This window comes from Nansenia antarctica, assembly GCF_963989245.1.
Source record: "Nansenia antarctica genome assembly, chromosome: 1".
In the NCBI taxonomy this organism is placed as follows: Eukaryota; Metazoa; Chordata; class Actinopteri; order Argentiniformes; family Microstomatidae; genus Nansenia; species Nansenia antarctica.
In genome coordinates, this window is record NC_137674.1 from 18761250 (window position 1) to 18778802 (window position 17553).

The 17553-nt window shown below is 45.3% G+C and overlaps 1 protein-coding gene across 1 annotated transcript in view; it reads right to left on the reverse strand.

Annotated features, from left to right (window-relative positions):
- Positions 1-17183, reverse strand: part of acss1 (acyl-CoA synthetase short chain family member 1) — a gene marked incomplete at both ends in the record, with an annotated part of 33504 nt that extends 16321 nt beyond the window's left edge. Inside the window, 5 exons of the mRNA XM_080536209.1 lie at positions 8276-8428; positions 10215-10390; positions 15681-15880; positions 16304-16400; positions 16877-17183. Of these exons, the coding sequence (XP_080392335.1) occupies positions 8276-8428; positions 10215-10390; positions 15681-15880; positions 16304-16400; positions 16877-17183 (933 nt within the window). The remainder of the gene's footprint in view (positions 1-8275; positions 8429-10214; positions 10391-15680; positions 15881-16303; positions 16401-16876) is intronic.
- Between the last annotated feature and the right edge of the window lie 370 nt (positions 17184-17553).

Here is a 17553-nt window from a genome sequence, read left to right on the forward strand (position 1 = left end):
ACAGCTCTTCCCCCATACTCCATGTCTTCAACCTCCCCTCCCTCACTCCCAGGACAGGAATCCACTCTCTCCGACTCGAACGCGGTTCCTCTACTCACTTCCCCAGGCAAGGAATCCTGTTCCACTTCCGACACGGACATATCACTTGGCTCATTTGATGTATGAACAGCAGACAGGGATGAAACTGGGTCAGAGATCACACTCGTATCATACACCGGCAGAAAGTTCACCAACAACAATAGATTACGGTGGACTACCTTCTCTCGTCCAGTGACAGTGTCTTGTATCCTATATGTGTGAGTCTCAGAGTTCCTATCCACCACAGTGTATACAGTAGACTCCCAACGATCAGCCACCTTTCTCTTTCCTCTCTCTCTCTTGTTCGCCAACAGCACACGGTCTCCGACGTCAATGGTGGGCCCTTTTACTCGTCTGTTGTAGAGCTCTGTGTGACGGTGCTGTTCTTTTATGACATGTTCCTGGGCTATGACCATAGCTTCTCTCAGATCCTTCGTGAGAGACATCACATACTTGTCGTAGCTGACCACAGCTGGATCATTCAGGACTGTCCGGAAGAGTATATCGACAGGGAGACGAGGAGTACGCCCAAACATCAGATAGAAAGGTGCATAGCCAGTTGACTCATGCGCTGTGCTATTGTACATGAACGTCAGAGTTTGCAAACGCCTCGGCCAGTTGATTTTTGCCTCTGGTTCAAGCGCTCGGATCATGTTACCGAGAGTTCTATTGAAACGTTCCACACTACCGTTACCCATCGGGTGATACGGGGTTGTGTGCGACTTCCTGACACCGGAGACTCTGAGCAGCTCACTCACTAGTTGACTCTCGAAGCTAGCTCCCTGGTCGCTGTGGATACGTTCTGGGAACCCAAAGACGCAGAAGAACTTGTCCCATAGAACTCTCGCCACCTGTTTGGCTGACTGATCTTTGCAGGGGAATGCCTGGGCCATTCTTGTAAAATGGTCAGTAACAACTAACACATCAACTGACTTGTTCCTTGAGTCCTCCGCTGACCAGAAATCAATGCAAACCAGCTGAAGTGGCCTGGTTGATGTGATACTCTGCAAAGGCGCCCTCGCAGCAGGTTCAACAGTCTTACTGACAATACACCGCTGGCAGTTACGGACGTAGTCTCTTACGTCTCTGTCGAGGTTGAGCCAGAAGAACCTCTGTCTGGCCAAGCCAAGACTCCTGAACTGACCTTGATGGCCAGCATGGTCATGAACACCTCTCAGAACTTCAACTTTCTTAGACTCAGGAACCACATACTGGCGGCGTTTTGACTTCACGACTTGATCCCTCGAGACTCTGTAGAGTATCCCATTGCTCACAACAAGTTTCTCCCAGTGCTTCAGGTACCTCATGACTGTGACTGATTCCTTATCTCTCTCTCTCCTGGAGGGTCTCCGATGTCTCTCCACATAGTACAAGACTCGAGAGAGAGTTCTGTCTCTGAGCTGTTCATCCCGGAGTTCCTTCTCACTGTAAGCAGGAAGTGAGTCCTGACCACCTGGGACTAACTGAGGCAAATGGTGCAAGACTGCTACAGCACGCGTTCTTGCTCCGACCTCCCACAGATCGTCATATGACTGTAGAACAACAGACACTTCATCCATCTCCATAGACTGAGCGTGGACATGCAGAGGTGATGGGACACTTTGAGCGTAACTCTCTGCCTGGCGTGGAGTGTCACCACTATCATTGGACGACCGGAAGGCGTCCTGTACAGAAGCACTCGACACATCCTGGACTTCGGAGAGGAGATTCTTGTAGGGCTCTTCAAGTAATCTGTGACTGACTCTCTGCTTGACGAAAGGCACACGACTCAAGGCATCAGCGACAACATTCTGTGGGCCTGGCACGTACTTGATGTCGAAGTTATAGCTCGCTAACTTAGCCACCCATCGTTGCTCGCAGCAGTCCAGCTTGGGCTTCGTCATGATATGAGTCAATGGATTATTGTCCGTCCAAACAGTGAAATCATGCCCCTTCAACCAATGGCTAAACTTGTCACAGACACTCCACTTCAAGGCTAGGAATTCCAACCGATGGGCTGGGTAGTTTCTCTGAGACTGAGAGAGGGACTTGCTGGCGAATGCGATTGGCCTCGCTCGGTCTTCACCCTCTTGGATCTGCGACAGGACAGCACCGATGCCATCAAGGGACGCGTCCGTTGACAGCATGAAGGGACGGCTGAAATCAGGGTGAGCCAGGACAGCCGTCTCAACCAGCGCCGTTTTCAGCTTCTGGAAAGCCTGCTCCGTTTCGGGGGTCCAGTCAGTAACCTTCAACTTCCTGCTTTGTGACCTTTGTTTGGACTGTTTCACCTTCCCTTTTCTCTTCTGGCCCGTCAACAGAGAGAAGAGAGGCTTTGCAATAGCGGAGAAGCTAGGCACAAAGTGCTGGTAATAATTGATCATCCCCAAGAAAGATCTGATTCGTTTCTGTGAGGGGGTTACACCGTCCGCTTCCATCAGGTCAGCACTTGTCATCTTTGCGATGCTCTCAACTTTGCTGGGATCAGTCAACACACCGTTGTCATTAATTATGTGGCCGAGGAATTTGACGGATTTCCGGAGAAAAAAACACTTCTTGGGGGCCAATTTCAGGTTATGACCACGCAGTCTACTGAACACCATCTCCAAGCGTTCCAGAGCTGTCCTCTCATCAGGGGCGTACACCAATAAATCATCCAGATAAACCAGTAAGCTCAGATAGTTCTGGTCTCCGAAAATGCTAGTCATCATACGCATGAAGCTCCCAGGACTATTACAGAGGCCCTGCGGGAGGCGATTATACTCATACAAGCCCATAGGTGTTGTAAAGGCAGAGTACTTTCTGTCATCCTCGTGTAGTGGCATGTTATAAAACCCTGAGGTTAGATCCATAGTACTAAACAAGGAGTTACCTCCAAGTGCAGCTAAGCAGTCGGCCTGGTGAGGGAGAGGGTGAGCATCCTTCAGGGTCCTCTTGTTCAGCCAGCGAAAGTCTGTACAGATACGGAGATCTCCGTTCTTTTTCCATACAAGAACCAACGGAGATGCATATTCACTGGTTGACTTCCTGATTATATCTTTCTCCTCCATCTCACTCAGTACTTGGCGCAACTTCTGATACTGACTGGGGGGCACTCGTCTGAATGGGAGCCGGAATGGCCTGTGATCTGAGAGGTGAATGCGATGTATGAAGCCCTTTGCCTCTCCACAATCCAGGTGATGGCGTGAGAAGATGTCCTTGTAGCGCACAACCAGGTCAGCCATCTTGCTTCTACACTGTTCAGACACGTCACAGGAGTGTATGTCGAGCCCACTCAATCCCATGTACTTCAGTTCCTCATCAACAGTGCGGGCCGCATTTTCACTGGACGGGGTTACTTGACAGCAACTGAGTAGTGGGACCTCAGCAGGTCCGGTCTCATCCATGTCCTCGAGCGCAATGCAGGAGAAGACGTCGGCCAATTTAGCATTGCGTCTTACCAAGACGGGCCTGTCGGACGAGTTGATCAGCTTCAATGGAACCCATCCGTCTCCCCACAAAGGAGTAACAACTCTGGCCACCAGAACCCCTCTTGGAGCTGAGCGACACGATGTGGGCTCTGTCATCACAGCGCTACCAGGAGACACAATAGTGGACTTGGGTAGCTTGCCCCACATCAGGTACTCCCGACCAGGCTCAAGACACACGGCTGAGTTGCACCTGACTGTGCCTATCTTGTCAGGTATGACGTCACCTCGCCAACGGTTCAGACCAGCGAGCATCGAGAGAAACTGTTCAGATTCTGGATCGCCAGCAGGACAGGGCGTAGACACAGCCTTCCAGTAGCCATCACATTGCTTATACTGCCGGAGGATATATTTAATAACATTGGTGCCTAGTATCAACTCATCATGCTGGCCTTCAACTACCAGAGTGGGAACCATAATCCTACAGCCATACACCTCCATTTCCACGTTGAAAGCTGACTCAGGCTTGACACGGCGACCACCACAGCCAACAAGCACCACATTTGAACTGAACTGGTTATGCTCTGTAGCAACTCCAACCTCTCTAAGCTTTCCCTCTGCCGTCTTACTCATTGTACAAGCCATAGACCCACTGTCTAGCATAGCATTTAGAGTCACTGTATTACCAACTGTCACAGGTGTGTAGAAAAGGCTGTCACTACCACTAATTGTATGCGTATTCTGATAAACAATATCTTCAGAGTTATCACTTGAGCTTTTGAGAGCTATATACACTGTCTCAGCACTAGATTCGTCCTCACAATGGGAGTTTACTTGGCGACCTATACTTTCTCCCTCTGAATACAGGCCACCTAGTTTCCCTGAGGCTGAGGTGCTCGGGACGACCTGGTGGGACACTCAACTTTTGTGTGACCTGGGGCTAAACAGACAAAGCACAGCCTCTCTGACATGCAGTGTGAGATGGTAGTGTGTCTACTGTCATCACAGACTCGGCAGGCCTTCTCACGGGCGCCACCCTGGTATCTTCCGCCACGAGGAGCACTGTCACGCTGCTGCACTTTCCCCATCATCTGCTCCAGCCTCTCCATAATGCGAGCAAGAATCCTGTCTTCAGATTGCTGAGTGTTCTGGGCCACAGCAGTCGCGGAGGAGTGGTACGGAAGCTGGCCTAAAGCATGGCCCTGGGAAGGAATGAGGGTAGAAGGCGGACACTGTGTGTGGTACACTGGACTATGGGCAGGAGCAGGGGGGTACTGGGTGGAACACTGCTCAGACACAGACTGAATCGAAGGCTCTGGATGAGACTGCACAGTGTGGAGGGCGGTGGCATGGCTCTTCAATGGCACAGAACTACCGGTCCTGCCAGAGGCTCTCAGCTCTCTCTGATAATTATCAATCTTCAACTGTATGTCTCGTGAGCTCCACTCCTCAATAGCCTTGCATTCCAGAATACGGGATAGTCCAGAGTCCGGGCAATGCCTGACAAACATCCGTGCTACCTCTTCACCCACGTTCTCCATCCTCCTACCTTGTCTGCGAAGGCCCTCACCAGCTACATCAGCTGCTTTGTTGATCCTCAACCAGTAGTCTACAGGGTTCTCATTGGGTCTGGGTAGAGTGGCATAGAAATCTGACAACGGGAGGCATGATGACACATCACTGAAGTACTTGAGAAGGATATCATAGATGAGATCAGGGTTCTGCTTCACATCAAGTGTCTGATCGCTTCGCAAACCAACCCTCACAACATCCTTTGCCTTACCCATCAGCCTTGCCAGTATCTCCTCAGCCTGTTCATGCATTGGACATTTCTGCTTTCTCAGATAAGCTTTAGACATGTCAATCCAGTCCTGGACTGAACACTTATCAGAACTATCACCTCGGAACATTGGTGGTTCCCTGTCTGATGTTACATTCACAGTAACGCACGGAACCTCCTGTCTAACAACATTAGGATCAGTTACAGGATCTGGAGGCGATGTGCAGTTGAGGTGTGCACTGCTCATACTACTTGAGTGAACTACACCAGCTGAAATTAACTTGGTTACAATGGACTCGCCAATCTGAGCACCTAGCTGACCCATCATGTCTGAAAGGTGATGAAGAGCTTCAGTGTCATTAACACTGGGTGTGGATGTGGGAGGAGCCTCCCCTGTAAACTGTCCGACAGCAGCACAACCTGGGTCCTGACCTGACCCTGTGCCTCTACCACTGTCAGTAAACAACTGGGAACACCCCACCTCCCTACTATTGACAGCACTGTCAATGTCTATGACAGCACTGTCTGCTCTGCTCTGACATGCCCCCCATGCACCCCTCCCCATAGGCAACACTGGACTGGCAAAAATCTCATCATTAAAACCTGGCCTCTGAGCCATAGTGGTACAGACTTGCGTTGTGTAATATTACTGAATGAAAAAAATAATAATAATAATAATGTTTAAAAAAATATATAAAGTTACAGCAGGACATAAAAACCAAAACAATCAAAGCACTTTTTAAACTGATATAATCACAGACCTCAGACTGAATGACCATTTACTATAATACTCTGACCACACTTGATCTATCACACTAAGACCTGGCATCCACGCAGCATCCACGGAGATCGGCGTTCAGCTGATCTTGAGATCGACGTGTCACGGCACCAGTGTAACGATGGTCAAACAGCCAAACTTCTTTCATTTAATTCGTTTATTTGACCTGCAGAGAAGACATATAGAACACAATTCTTCTCTGGTCTGCTTGTGAATCCATTGAGGTGGCGGCCATGTTCTACCACCACCGTCTATGTACATTTCACATCAGGACAATTTGTTCACAGAAAGAACACAAACTTCCCTCAAACATTACAAATAACAATTACAAACAACATGTGGAGCGACATACCTGCAGAGAAGACATATAGAACACAATTCTTCTCTGGTCTGCTTGTGAATCTGCATGTTCAAAACAACATACAATAAATGTTCTGTTTCACATCATCACAATACATCACATCATCACAATACATGTAAAAACAAACAGCACAGTACTACACCAACACCTTCACCCTACATTACAAGATTCTTCATACAAACAACAAAACACGAGGAGCATTTTACATAGCGCACATACCCATTGAGGTGGCGGCCATGTTCTGACGCACCACCGCAAGTACGGCAACAAGAGAAGGACAAAGAACGTGCAGACCTGCAGTACACCCAAACTCCAAAGGGGGGCTCCAACAACAACCAGGGCTGCTCAAAGCACGGCGAAACTCATCTACATTCACCACAGCTAAACATACATTCCCAACTCTGTTACTCTGCACATCGGCATAATAGCGACTTTTTTGTTCTGCTCTTTACAAAAAAAAGTTCTATAATGCATTGAAATGACATTAAACTAAGATAATAAGATGGTTATCATAATTTTTCTAATCTTTATTAATAAGTAATTACAGAGAAAGTAAATTACATTTGTGGCTGTCTTCCGCATTGAATAGAGCGAAATACCATTTCTGTAGATGACTCGCAATGCATCCGGGGACAAAGCCATATGGCTCCGAAGCTAGTCTGGTCCTGAAATTTCTCCAAACGAAGCCGTTGATAGCCCTCCCCCTTCCCCCTAGCCCTCGATGAAATATGAATTGGGACACTCCTACCCTAAACGTGAACGCGCAAAACGAAGCCATAGGGGTGAAAACAAAGCCGTAGGGGTGAATTGGGATTGGGCCTTAAGGCCCAATCCCAATTCACCCCTAGCCCTTCGTTTTCACCCCTATGGCTCGATTTGCGCGTTCACGTTTAGGGCGAGGGCTGTCTCAATTCATATTTCATCGAGGGCTAGGGGTAAGGGGGAGGGCTAACTATTACTTCGTTTCGAGGGATTTCAGGACCAGACTAGCTTCGAAGGGCTAGAGGTACGCTACCCCTTGATACCAGGATGCATTGCGAATCATCTACAAATATAAAATCCTCAATTTTGGCCGCCATTGGCGACAATTTGTAATTTGGCTCTACAAGTGTTAATATGTCATTTTATGACGTTTTTATATGTTTTCAGGCGAGAAAGTAACCATATATATTCACAAAATGTGTCCAGTTTATCAAAATAACCCGTTTATCCTAGATACTACGGAGGATGTTATCATAGTGTTGTTAGCATAGTGTTCGCGAATGCTATGCTATGTTCTGTTGTGCTATCATGTACTAGTTTTCACTGAATAAATCGCGATTTCTTTCAAAGAAGGTAGCAGGTGTTTATGTCCATGTCAAGGAGAAGGTACGTTATGACAGTAGTGTGTTTAGGACATAAGTTAAGGATATCAGTGTTGTACTTTAGCCTGTGGAGACGCGATAGCATTAGCTCCACACGGATTTAACATTAACAGTAGTCATAGACACTTGTAGTAGTAGTTGTTGTATAACAAGGTGAATAGTGAGTTAACATGTTTATTAGTTGTATCCCTTCCTTGTTGTTGAACATGTCTGTGACTGAGATAGACTAGATACTACGGAGGATGTTATCATAGTGTTTGTAATGCTAACGGCCGCCATCTTTGCTATCTCCTCCGGTCACAGGAGAGAGAATTCGCCGGCAACACAACGCGTCACCCGTACCGCGTCTAAACCACTGTTGATGACGTAGGCGCCGTGAAGGGCTGTCCCAATTCATAGGGCTTAGATTTCAAGGGGTAGGGCTTGTGACGTATTCGAAGGCCTTGCCTTCAAATCGAGTGACACTCGAAAACGAGCCATAGGGGTAGAAAAGGGAATTGGGATTGGCCCTAAGCCTACAGGACAAACCTGATGAGTGAGTGCAGCGTAGAGCAGGTAGCCAGCCTGAGTGTGGACGATGCCCTTGGGCTTGCCTGTGCTGCCAGACGTGTAGAGCATGAAGAGCATCTCCTCACTACCCATAGGCTCTGGAGCACACTCTGGAGCCTCCCTGGCCATGGCCTGAGACAGGTGAGAGAGGGAGGTAGGGGGGAGGGAGGGAGAGAGGGAGAGAGAGAGAGAGAGAGAGAGAGAGAGAGAGAGAGAGAGAGAGAGAGAGAGAGAGAGAGAGAGAGAGAGAGAGAGAGAGAAGCAAGAATAGTTGGAGACTAATATAAAGACACAGGTGATTCTGTATGGATCTTGGGCATCTTGATATTTTAGAATACAGTAAAAAAAAATGTACAACATGTAACAGTGTAAGTTAGATCGGATGAACTCTAGATTGATTTAATTTCACCATCCCACGACCTCACTTTTGCTTTGTGTTTCTTTTTTCTTTTCATACTATTGTGTTATGTTTGTAAGGAAGCTCTATCTGTTTGAGAGTTTCTTATACATAAAGTGAAAATGTTCATAAATAAAAAGTTACAGAAAAGAATACAGTACATGCTCTGTAATACCCTATATGTAATACTTTATATGTAATACTTTATATGTAATACCCTATATTTAATAACCTATATGAGGTAGGATAGCATGTTAAAGGTGTGCTAGGTCATCATGCTTCCAGTACGTTTATATATAAACTCCTCCAAAAAAGTTTGGAAACGTTATTTCAGTCGATTCTTCCTCCCCTTTAATAATACCAATTGGTATTGTATTTTATATCGTTGAAAAACCTGATTAGTCACCTTTACAATGAGGTACAACTTGTAAGGATCATACATTCATGGAATGAGTAACACAGCTAAACGTGTGGGTAGCGGCCCAAAAGAATTTGCCAATATCCCCTGCAATATTCTTCTGTTGATATTCACTCTCGTTTTGAGATTCAAGTGCTGGCAGGTGTATGTCAGTCACAGGTGTGTGACTGGCACCTGAATGGCACCTAATTGACAGGAATGATATTCTGGGGCCAGTGGCGATCCCATATCTCCAGAATCTGGGACCTAACTCCATCCTCCATGATGACAACGCTCACCCCCACAGAGCCAGGATCATCACAGAGCACCTCCAGTATTTGGGAGTGGAGAGGGTGGAATGGCCTGCCGTGAGTCCAGACCTCAACCCAATTGAACACTTGTGGGATCAGCTTGGGCGTGCTGTACGTGCCAGAGTGACGTAAACGCAACCATGTTGGCTGACTTGCGGCAAATCCTAGTTGAGGAATGGGATGCTGTTCCACAGCAGTGTGTGACCAGGCTGGTGACCATCATGAGGAGGAGGTGCCAAGCTGTTGTGACTGCGTATGGATCTTCCACACACTACTGAGGTCCCTGACAATGTAAAATTAATAAAGTGTAAAAATGGCCAATATGTGTTGTTTTTTCCTTATTACTGTGGGAGAGTGCAATCATCCAATCCACCAAACAACTCAAAACGAGAGTGAATACCAACAGAAGAATATAGGGGATTTTGGCAAATATTTTTGGGCCGCTACCCACACGTTTAGCTGTGTTGCTCATTCCACGAATGCATCCTTACAAGTTATACCTCGTTGTAACGGTGACTAATCAGGCTTTCCAACGATATAAAATACAATACCAATTGGTATTATTAAAGGGGAGGAATAATGAAAAAAAAAAAAACGTTTCCGAACTTTTTTTGAGGGGTTTATATACTCGCGTCCTTCTCAAAAGCATCGGAGGAGAACATCTAAGAGGAGGAACCTATATCTTCATAGAGAAGCGAGTGGAGGACAGAGGAGAGGACGGAATTGATCAAGCTCCTAACCGATCGAGAAAGGTGCCGATCCCTTCTAGGATCGTCACTGCCCTCGGAGGCGCTCAGCGGACCTCAGGATTACCTCCTCCAGTGGGACGTCCAGTTGGCCCATGGGAGTCGGGTTGTCGGTCCTATGGGCCACAAACACATGTTGGACGGAGGGGCAACTCTTCACTGCAATGTCCACCGTAGGCTTTAGGTCTATCAGCCGGCCTCCCCGCACTCCTTGGTTACACGTGACCACAGCTTTACACTGAGCTGAAGGGAGACGGGAACACAACAACAATCTGAGAGATCTGAGAATATGACATAATATTGTTGGGCGTCCAGAAAAAGGAACCCTTCTGAACCTGGAAAGCATAACTAACTATTTCAGAGACCGGATGTGGGTTTTTCTCATTTGTTCCATGGTGCAGTCTGAAACCATCTGTTATTTTGGTCGATGGGCAATGGATCTATGACAAGGTAGGTGTATGTTTAGACAAAACCAAAAGACTGACTCATGACCTAGAGGAGAGTCGACAACGGCGGGCCTTCTACAGTGGCGCTGCCAAATCCTGGCAGGGCCATCAACGGCCTAATCGTTCGAACGCTCTTGCTAATCGTTTGCTAATCGTTCGAACGTTCGACGTGCGTTCCAGACTAGGGCCCAAATCTGACCGCCTGTGACGTCATTCTACTGCGCTGTGTTTACTACCGCAGCAGATTAATGTGTGTATCTTAATTATATTCTGTGGTGGAAGGATATAAGCACACCCAGGACACGGTCTCTTCGCCCGCTCCCCTCAGTCTCTAAAAACTGTGAAGGCCCGACACGCACACAGCTTTTTCCCCACAGCCATCCGGCTCCTAAATGCTGCTGCCCCCCCCCGCCCTAAATGCTGCTGCCCCCGCCCCCCCCACCTGACCTGACCCCAATCTATCTACCCTCCCTCCACCCCCACCCAGAGAGCTTTGGACTGTCTGGACATGAACACTTGAACACTTGATCTTTGCACTTAGGGTTAGTTTATGACTCTTGATGTTTATGTTTATAGTTTATGACATCACTCTATGATGTTGGTTTGCACTGTCTTGTCCTGTCTTGCACCTGTCCTGCTGTAAACCGTGCTCCACTGTCCCAAACTAAATTCCTAACATGTTTACATGTCATGGCAATAAAGTCTTCTGATTCTGATTCTGATTCTGATTCTATGTATTCTGAAACGGTTAATGATTGTAAATAAATGAATTTAATGTTACAACTGCGTATTTATTTTTTATATTATGTGGTGGCTGTTGTAGAAAAGCAATTTACCATTCGAGGGCGGGGGTTGTGGAGACATTTACCACTGCACAGGCTTCGCCTCGTGCCACAACCCTGTACCAGTGTGGTAAATGTCTCCACAACCCCCTTCCTCTCATGTTAAATTGCTTACTTTTACCACCTTAGACTCCTGGCCAAGACAAAGGCCTAGCTCTCCCAGAAGAACCTGGAGACGGTGATACACGCCTTTGTCACCACTCGCCTCGATTCTTGTAATGCACTTTACGCGGGGATTGACCAGTCCCTGCTCCGCCGCCTATACAACTGTCCAAAACGTGGCTGCGCGCCTCCTTACGAGGACTAAGAAGTACGAGCACATCAGCCCAGTTCTGTCCTCGCTCCACTGGCTGCCTGTGCGTTTCCGCATCGATTTTAAATTATCCTTCACCGTTTTTAAAGCACTCAATGGAATGGTCCCTCTCTACCTCTCTGAGCTTCTGCACTGCCACACCCCCTCCAGATCTCTCAGGTCAGCAGATCAGCTACTGCTGGTGGTGCCACTCAGACCCTGGAGGTTTTTAAATCCCTCCTAAAAACCCACCTGTTCTCCCTGGCCTTCCCCCCCACTTAGCCATTGTTAGGTCCCTGGCTTTTATTGTTTTATTGTTTTAGTCCTTTTATCTTCTCTCCTTTTAATTGTTATCATATCTTGTATTGTGTTGCATTTTATTTAGCCCTGCCTGTGAAGAACTTTGGTTCAGCTGCTGCTGCATGTAAATGTGCAACATAAATAAAGTTGACTTGACTTGACACTATCTTTTTTATATGCAGCCATTTGATCTGTCTTAATGTGCTTGGCTTCTGCATTATCACAACCTGCAGCTTCAAATCAAACAAACCCTTATCGGGTCTAAAACAGTAGCAAACACTTGAGTAGTTCCAGTATTACGAAAAAAAAAGAAAAAAAAGGGGGAAACTGGCAGTTACTGTCTGTTGTATTACACCATAAAGGGAAATACAAGTTCACAAGTTCAGCACAGGAATTTACACTGTATAAAATAACTCACTTGAAAATGCACGTTGAGTATACGCCTTGTTCTAGCTGAAACCTTGGCAGACATTCAGTATGAACCGTTAAGGGGTCATAACCATCTGGGGCTATAACCTGTTCAACTATTATCCTGTTATCCAGTTATCCTGTGCCTTTAATCAGAACTAAAAAGGCTTAGGGCATTATTTCAGCTTTGTATAATTACAGATAACAGCCCATAAAATCACTCTTTTTAGCTTCAATGGCTGCAGGCACAACTGAAATGCCCATGTTTACCCTTGTGCAGTCAACCGATCAAATGTCATGTTTTTGGTTTGGTGGCAGCAGAAATGTATACAAAACAAGTAGTGCCCTTGCATTATTGGGTTATCAACAGAGCCATGAGATCTTGTGACATGCACAAAGCATTAAGGTTAATAACTCTAAAAACTACAGGCTGACACAACCGTTATGCTTGTACAGTGTTTGCTGATATGATTTGACCCAATGCTACTGTCAATAAGGGCTACGAATCTGAAGAAGAAACACAGTCAAATGGATCCATATATGTAACAGGGCATGGTTCCAGATTATGAAAGGGTAGATTGTAAGCTTTAAAATGATGTGTCATACATTGAAATCTGAAACAAGTTGAAGAAGTCATGGATATTTGAATGTTGATACCCCCTGAACCACTGTACTGAGATATCCAGCCTCAAAACTTAAGAGACGTTTTTCACAGAGGTAATGGGTGGGAACAATAGCTGGTTAACTCCACACTAATCACTCCCTCAAGACAACCACACCCTCAAGACAACCACTTCCCCATTACACTACCTGTCATTACCTACCTGTCATCTGTCAGTGGGGTTGTCAGCTAACCAAAATTGCAGGGCTGACACATAAATAGCTAAATAATAATAATAATAATAATAATAATAATAATAATAATTCAAGATTCATTATTTTTTATTGCCATGAGTGCCAAAAGTTTATAACATCCCATTACAAGTACAAGAGAGTCAAATTCATGGCAATGGAAAACATTTGGCAAGATACAATTGAGCAATACAATAATAGAATGGTAAAAAATAATAATGTTGTCCGTGTGCACATGCATTTATCATTATAGTCCATAAAGCATCTAGTGGGACTTCGGCGTAGTTCCTTCCCATCCCATCTGGGCATCAAAGCTGTAATTAAAAAAGAAGACTACATTTAAAATGATTGCCCACTGTTACCAACACCACTTTTACGAAATAGCCTACTACTATCTTCATAAAATAGAATTTCTTATACAATGACATTGACAAATACCTGAAGTGCTGGTGACTCTCATCAAGGTGTCATCTCTCAGAACCTCTCACCTCCTCATTCTGTAACACACATTTCAGGTCAGAGGTGTGGACACACTGCTAGTGTAGGTTTTCCATAGACTCAGTGTACTGTACTTGTACTGAAGTAGGCTAGTGAAATCACTTCAATTCACAGTATTATTCTACAGCAAATCTACATTAGATAGAATTAATCATTATTTTTGATTCCACATAACATTACCGTTCATTACAAAAGCATTTACTTTTTCTATAATCTATTATATCTCTAACAAAGCTAGCTAGCTAGCTAACAAGCTAACACTTGTTTGGCTAGCTGGTACACACACACACACACACACACACACACACACACACACACACACACACACACTTAAATGGTGCATGAAACATACTGTACAGTATGTTGCATGTTTAGTAGGTCTGCAACAAATGTATTTATTCATTATGTTTTATCTTTGACAACGTATTTCTTCCTCCCACCATCTCATTAGTTTTGGAGAGGGGTGGCATAATTGTGGTGAGCAGTTTCAGTGGTCTGATAACTGATGCTAACAACGGGGCTATCTACCTTACTCACAAAACAACAAATAACTGTTTGGCTATCCTATGTAAACAACACAAAATCCTAGTATACAACACATGTAACTCACTAAAACTTACCCAAGAACACAGCAGAAAGTCTGTCTGCAGACGACTGTCCCATGAAAGTGAAGTGGAGATCAATGTCTGAAATTCTGCTGTCTTCTTCGTCATCGTCAGATTCGGAGTTCGGAGTTCCCGTTCGGAGTTCCCATTATGTATAGTCCAATATGAAGGAGTTCATTAATTGCCCACTGTCGATATTTCTACCGGCTTCAGAAATTCTGTTTATAGGTGTTAGCTAGAGCATCCCGCATCCATCTTGTAAATTTGTCAACAGGTCCAGACGCACATGGACATGGCTACTTAAATACAGCTGGAGTGGGCGTGGCTACACACACTGCCACACTAATACGAATAATACCCCCCACCCGACTTTGCTAACTAAATGTAGGTATTTAGTGAATGTAAAACTGTTGGATATGATATCGAGTGGGTTCTTCATCGCTTCGTTTGTCGTCCTATGCCAAAAACCGGAAAACAATTTTTTTCACAACAAGACTTGTTTGGCTCGATTGCGAGCTTTGACAATTGCCGAGATGCGGACCTTTTAATGAAACCCTGTCACATATGTGACAGCAGCTGGTGCAACAAGTCGCCGACCAATCAAAATGTTCAGACTTTTATTCTGAAAAATGTAAATAAATGTAAACATTAGTCAAGCCAAAACACCAATCCCCTCTACTACCTAGCTAACTAGAACACTACTTTACATTGTTAGCAGGCTCACAAAACAAGCTGTGTTAGTTGACTAGCGGGTGTGTCATTGATTTTCAACAACGCTGAAAAGTGTTTAAATTTTTCTGAATAAAAGTCTGAACATTAAATCTGCTGTAGACTTGTTCCCGGTTTCACCAGCTGCTGTCACATATGAGCCACAGAGCTGCTGTCACATATGAGCCACAGAGCTGCTGTCACATATGAGCCATAGAGCGTCTGTCACATATGAGCCACAGAGCTGCTGTCACATATGAGCCACAGAGCGTCTGTCACATATGAGCCATAGAGCTGCTGTCACATATGAGCCACAGAGCTGCTGTCACATATGAGCCACAGAGCGTCTGTCACATATGAGCCACAGAGCGTCTGTCACATATGAGCCACAGAGAGTCTGTCACATATGAGCCACAGAGAGTCTGTCACATATGAGCCACAGAGCGTCTGTCACATATGAGCCACAGAGAGTCTGTCACATATGAGCCACAGAGAGTCTGTCACATATGAGCCACAGAGAGTCTGTCACATATGAGCCACAGAGCTGCTGTCACAGAGAGTATGTGGCCCAGGATGACTTACCATCCTGGATCCTCCCTGCCAGGGCTTCTGAGCTGAACCCGGCAAACACCACTGTGTGCACGGCACCAATACGGGCACACGCAAGCATGGCAGCTACCCCCAGGGGCGAGACGGGCATGTAGATGGCCACCCGATCCCCTTTTTGGACCCCATGTCTCTTCAAGGTGTTGGCTAGGCGGCATGTTGTTTCAAGAAGCTCCCTGTTGGACAGTTTCAGAATGACAGAATGAATGACTTTCAGATCGGAACAGAGTTCAGGATGTGAGTTATTATGAGTAGGTCTACTGTAATACGTGAATTGAAGGGGTTCATCTTTTGTGGTTCATTTTATGTGAGTCTTTTGTTGTGAGGGTATGGTCTTTGGGCTCTCTTTGTTACTTGAAACACCAGGGCATGCAAGCTACTGTATCCTAGCTTTCGTTAGGATGTTGTTTGATGAATGTTAAGAATAGCCCACCGCTTCCTGTTTACAGAAAGCAACTGTATAACGGAGATTTGGAGATCTTGTAACAGCCCACTAACAACACATTCTTTTGAAAAGTACACCACTTCCCTACCTCTACTTTATGATTTAATGTCGTCTCGAAATAAATTGAATGCCATGCTAATAATGTATCACTTACCTATATGTGATCTTCACCTCTGTCCCAGGTTCATCCCTCTCCCAGATGAGTGCAACCCTGTCAGGATGTTTGGCAACATGTACATCCAGACAGTTCACTGCCAACCAAATGTAGGAAGTTGTTTATTGCCCAATAGGCAGAATTGGCCATCTTTAAAATGTATAAATGCAAGTACATATACTACAGTTGGTAACCCTATGATAACCTGACCCAGATCTAGGGGAGACTGTTTTTTTTTGCAATGTAAAATTGTAAATTCTTTGATTGGGCCTTTATGGTGTAAAAGTGGATTGATTACAATTGCAAGCCCTCACAAAAAAACACAGGAATGGTTGATTTTGCATTAAATGATGGATCACAGAGTTGATAAATCACATGTTACATGTGTCCCCGGTTTCCCCTACTGTACACACAAAAACAAAGTAAAAGTCAACTTAATGGTAAACAAAAAAGAAAAAAGAATCCACGCACTTCGGGTCTCTATGCAGGAGGCATTATACAGTTATACAATGGGGTGTGCACTGTGCATACATTAATGATAATAGCCTACTGTATGTGGTTGGTAACTCTTACCAGAAACGTTCAGTTGTCCCCCCAGAAACCAGTTGATTCTTCCGCTTGTAATATCGCAATCGCTCACTCGATCAAATGGTTTACTCCATGTCAGCCTCTCTTCAGCTATTGATCCCCAAAACGTTTCTGGGTCTTGCACTGACAATTCGTACAACTCTTTGTATGATCGGTCAGCAAGATATGAGCTCAAGTGTGTGTTTCTATCGCCGATGCTGGAGAGAGCTCGCCTCTGATGCTGAGCAGGTTTCAGAGACGTAACTATGCTCTTTCGATTACTGCTATTCTTTAAAAATCCACTGACTCTCATGAGTACATGTATGACATTTCTAGTTTTAGGTGCAGCCATATTCTGCTTCCTTGCTACCAGGTCTTGACCACAGTCAGAGCCCGATCCTTGCCTTGTATGGTGTCCTCAGGTGAAAACAGAAAGCAGAAAGGGTGGGAACAAGTTACAAAGTTATTACATAAAGGTCATTCACGGCCACATGACAAGTTGGACGCTTCACTGAATTGTATGAGTTGGGTCATTTGGTGCCTTTTCCGTCCCCAGTACTAAATCATGTTGTATTTTGTCTAAATTTGGACAAATACTAATTCCATTAGGTTTTTCATGTATAGTCAATTGTTATTTATTATGAATACAATGATATGGGCTTCTAAGTTGTTGTCTTCTACAT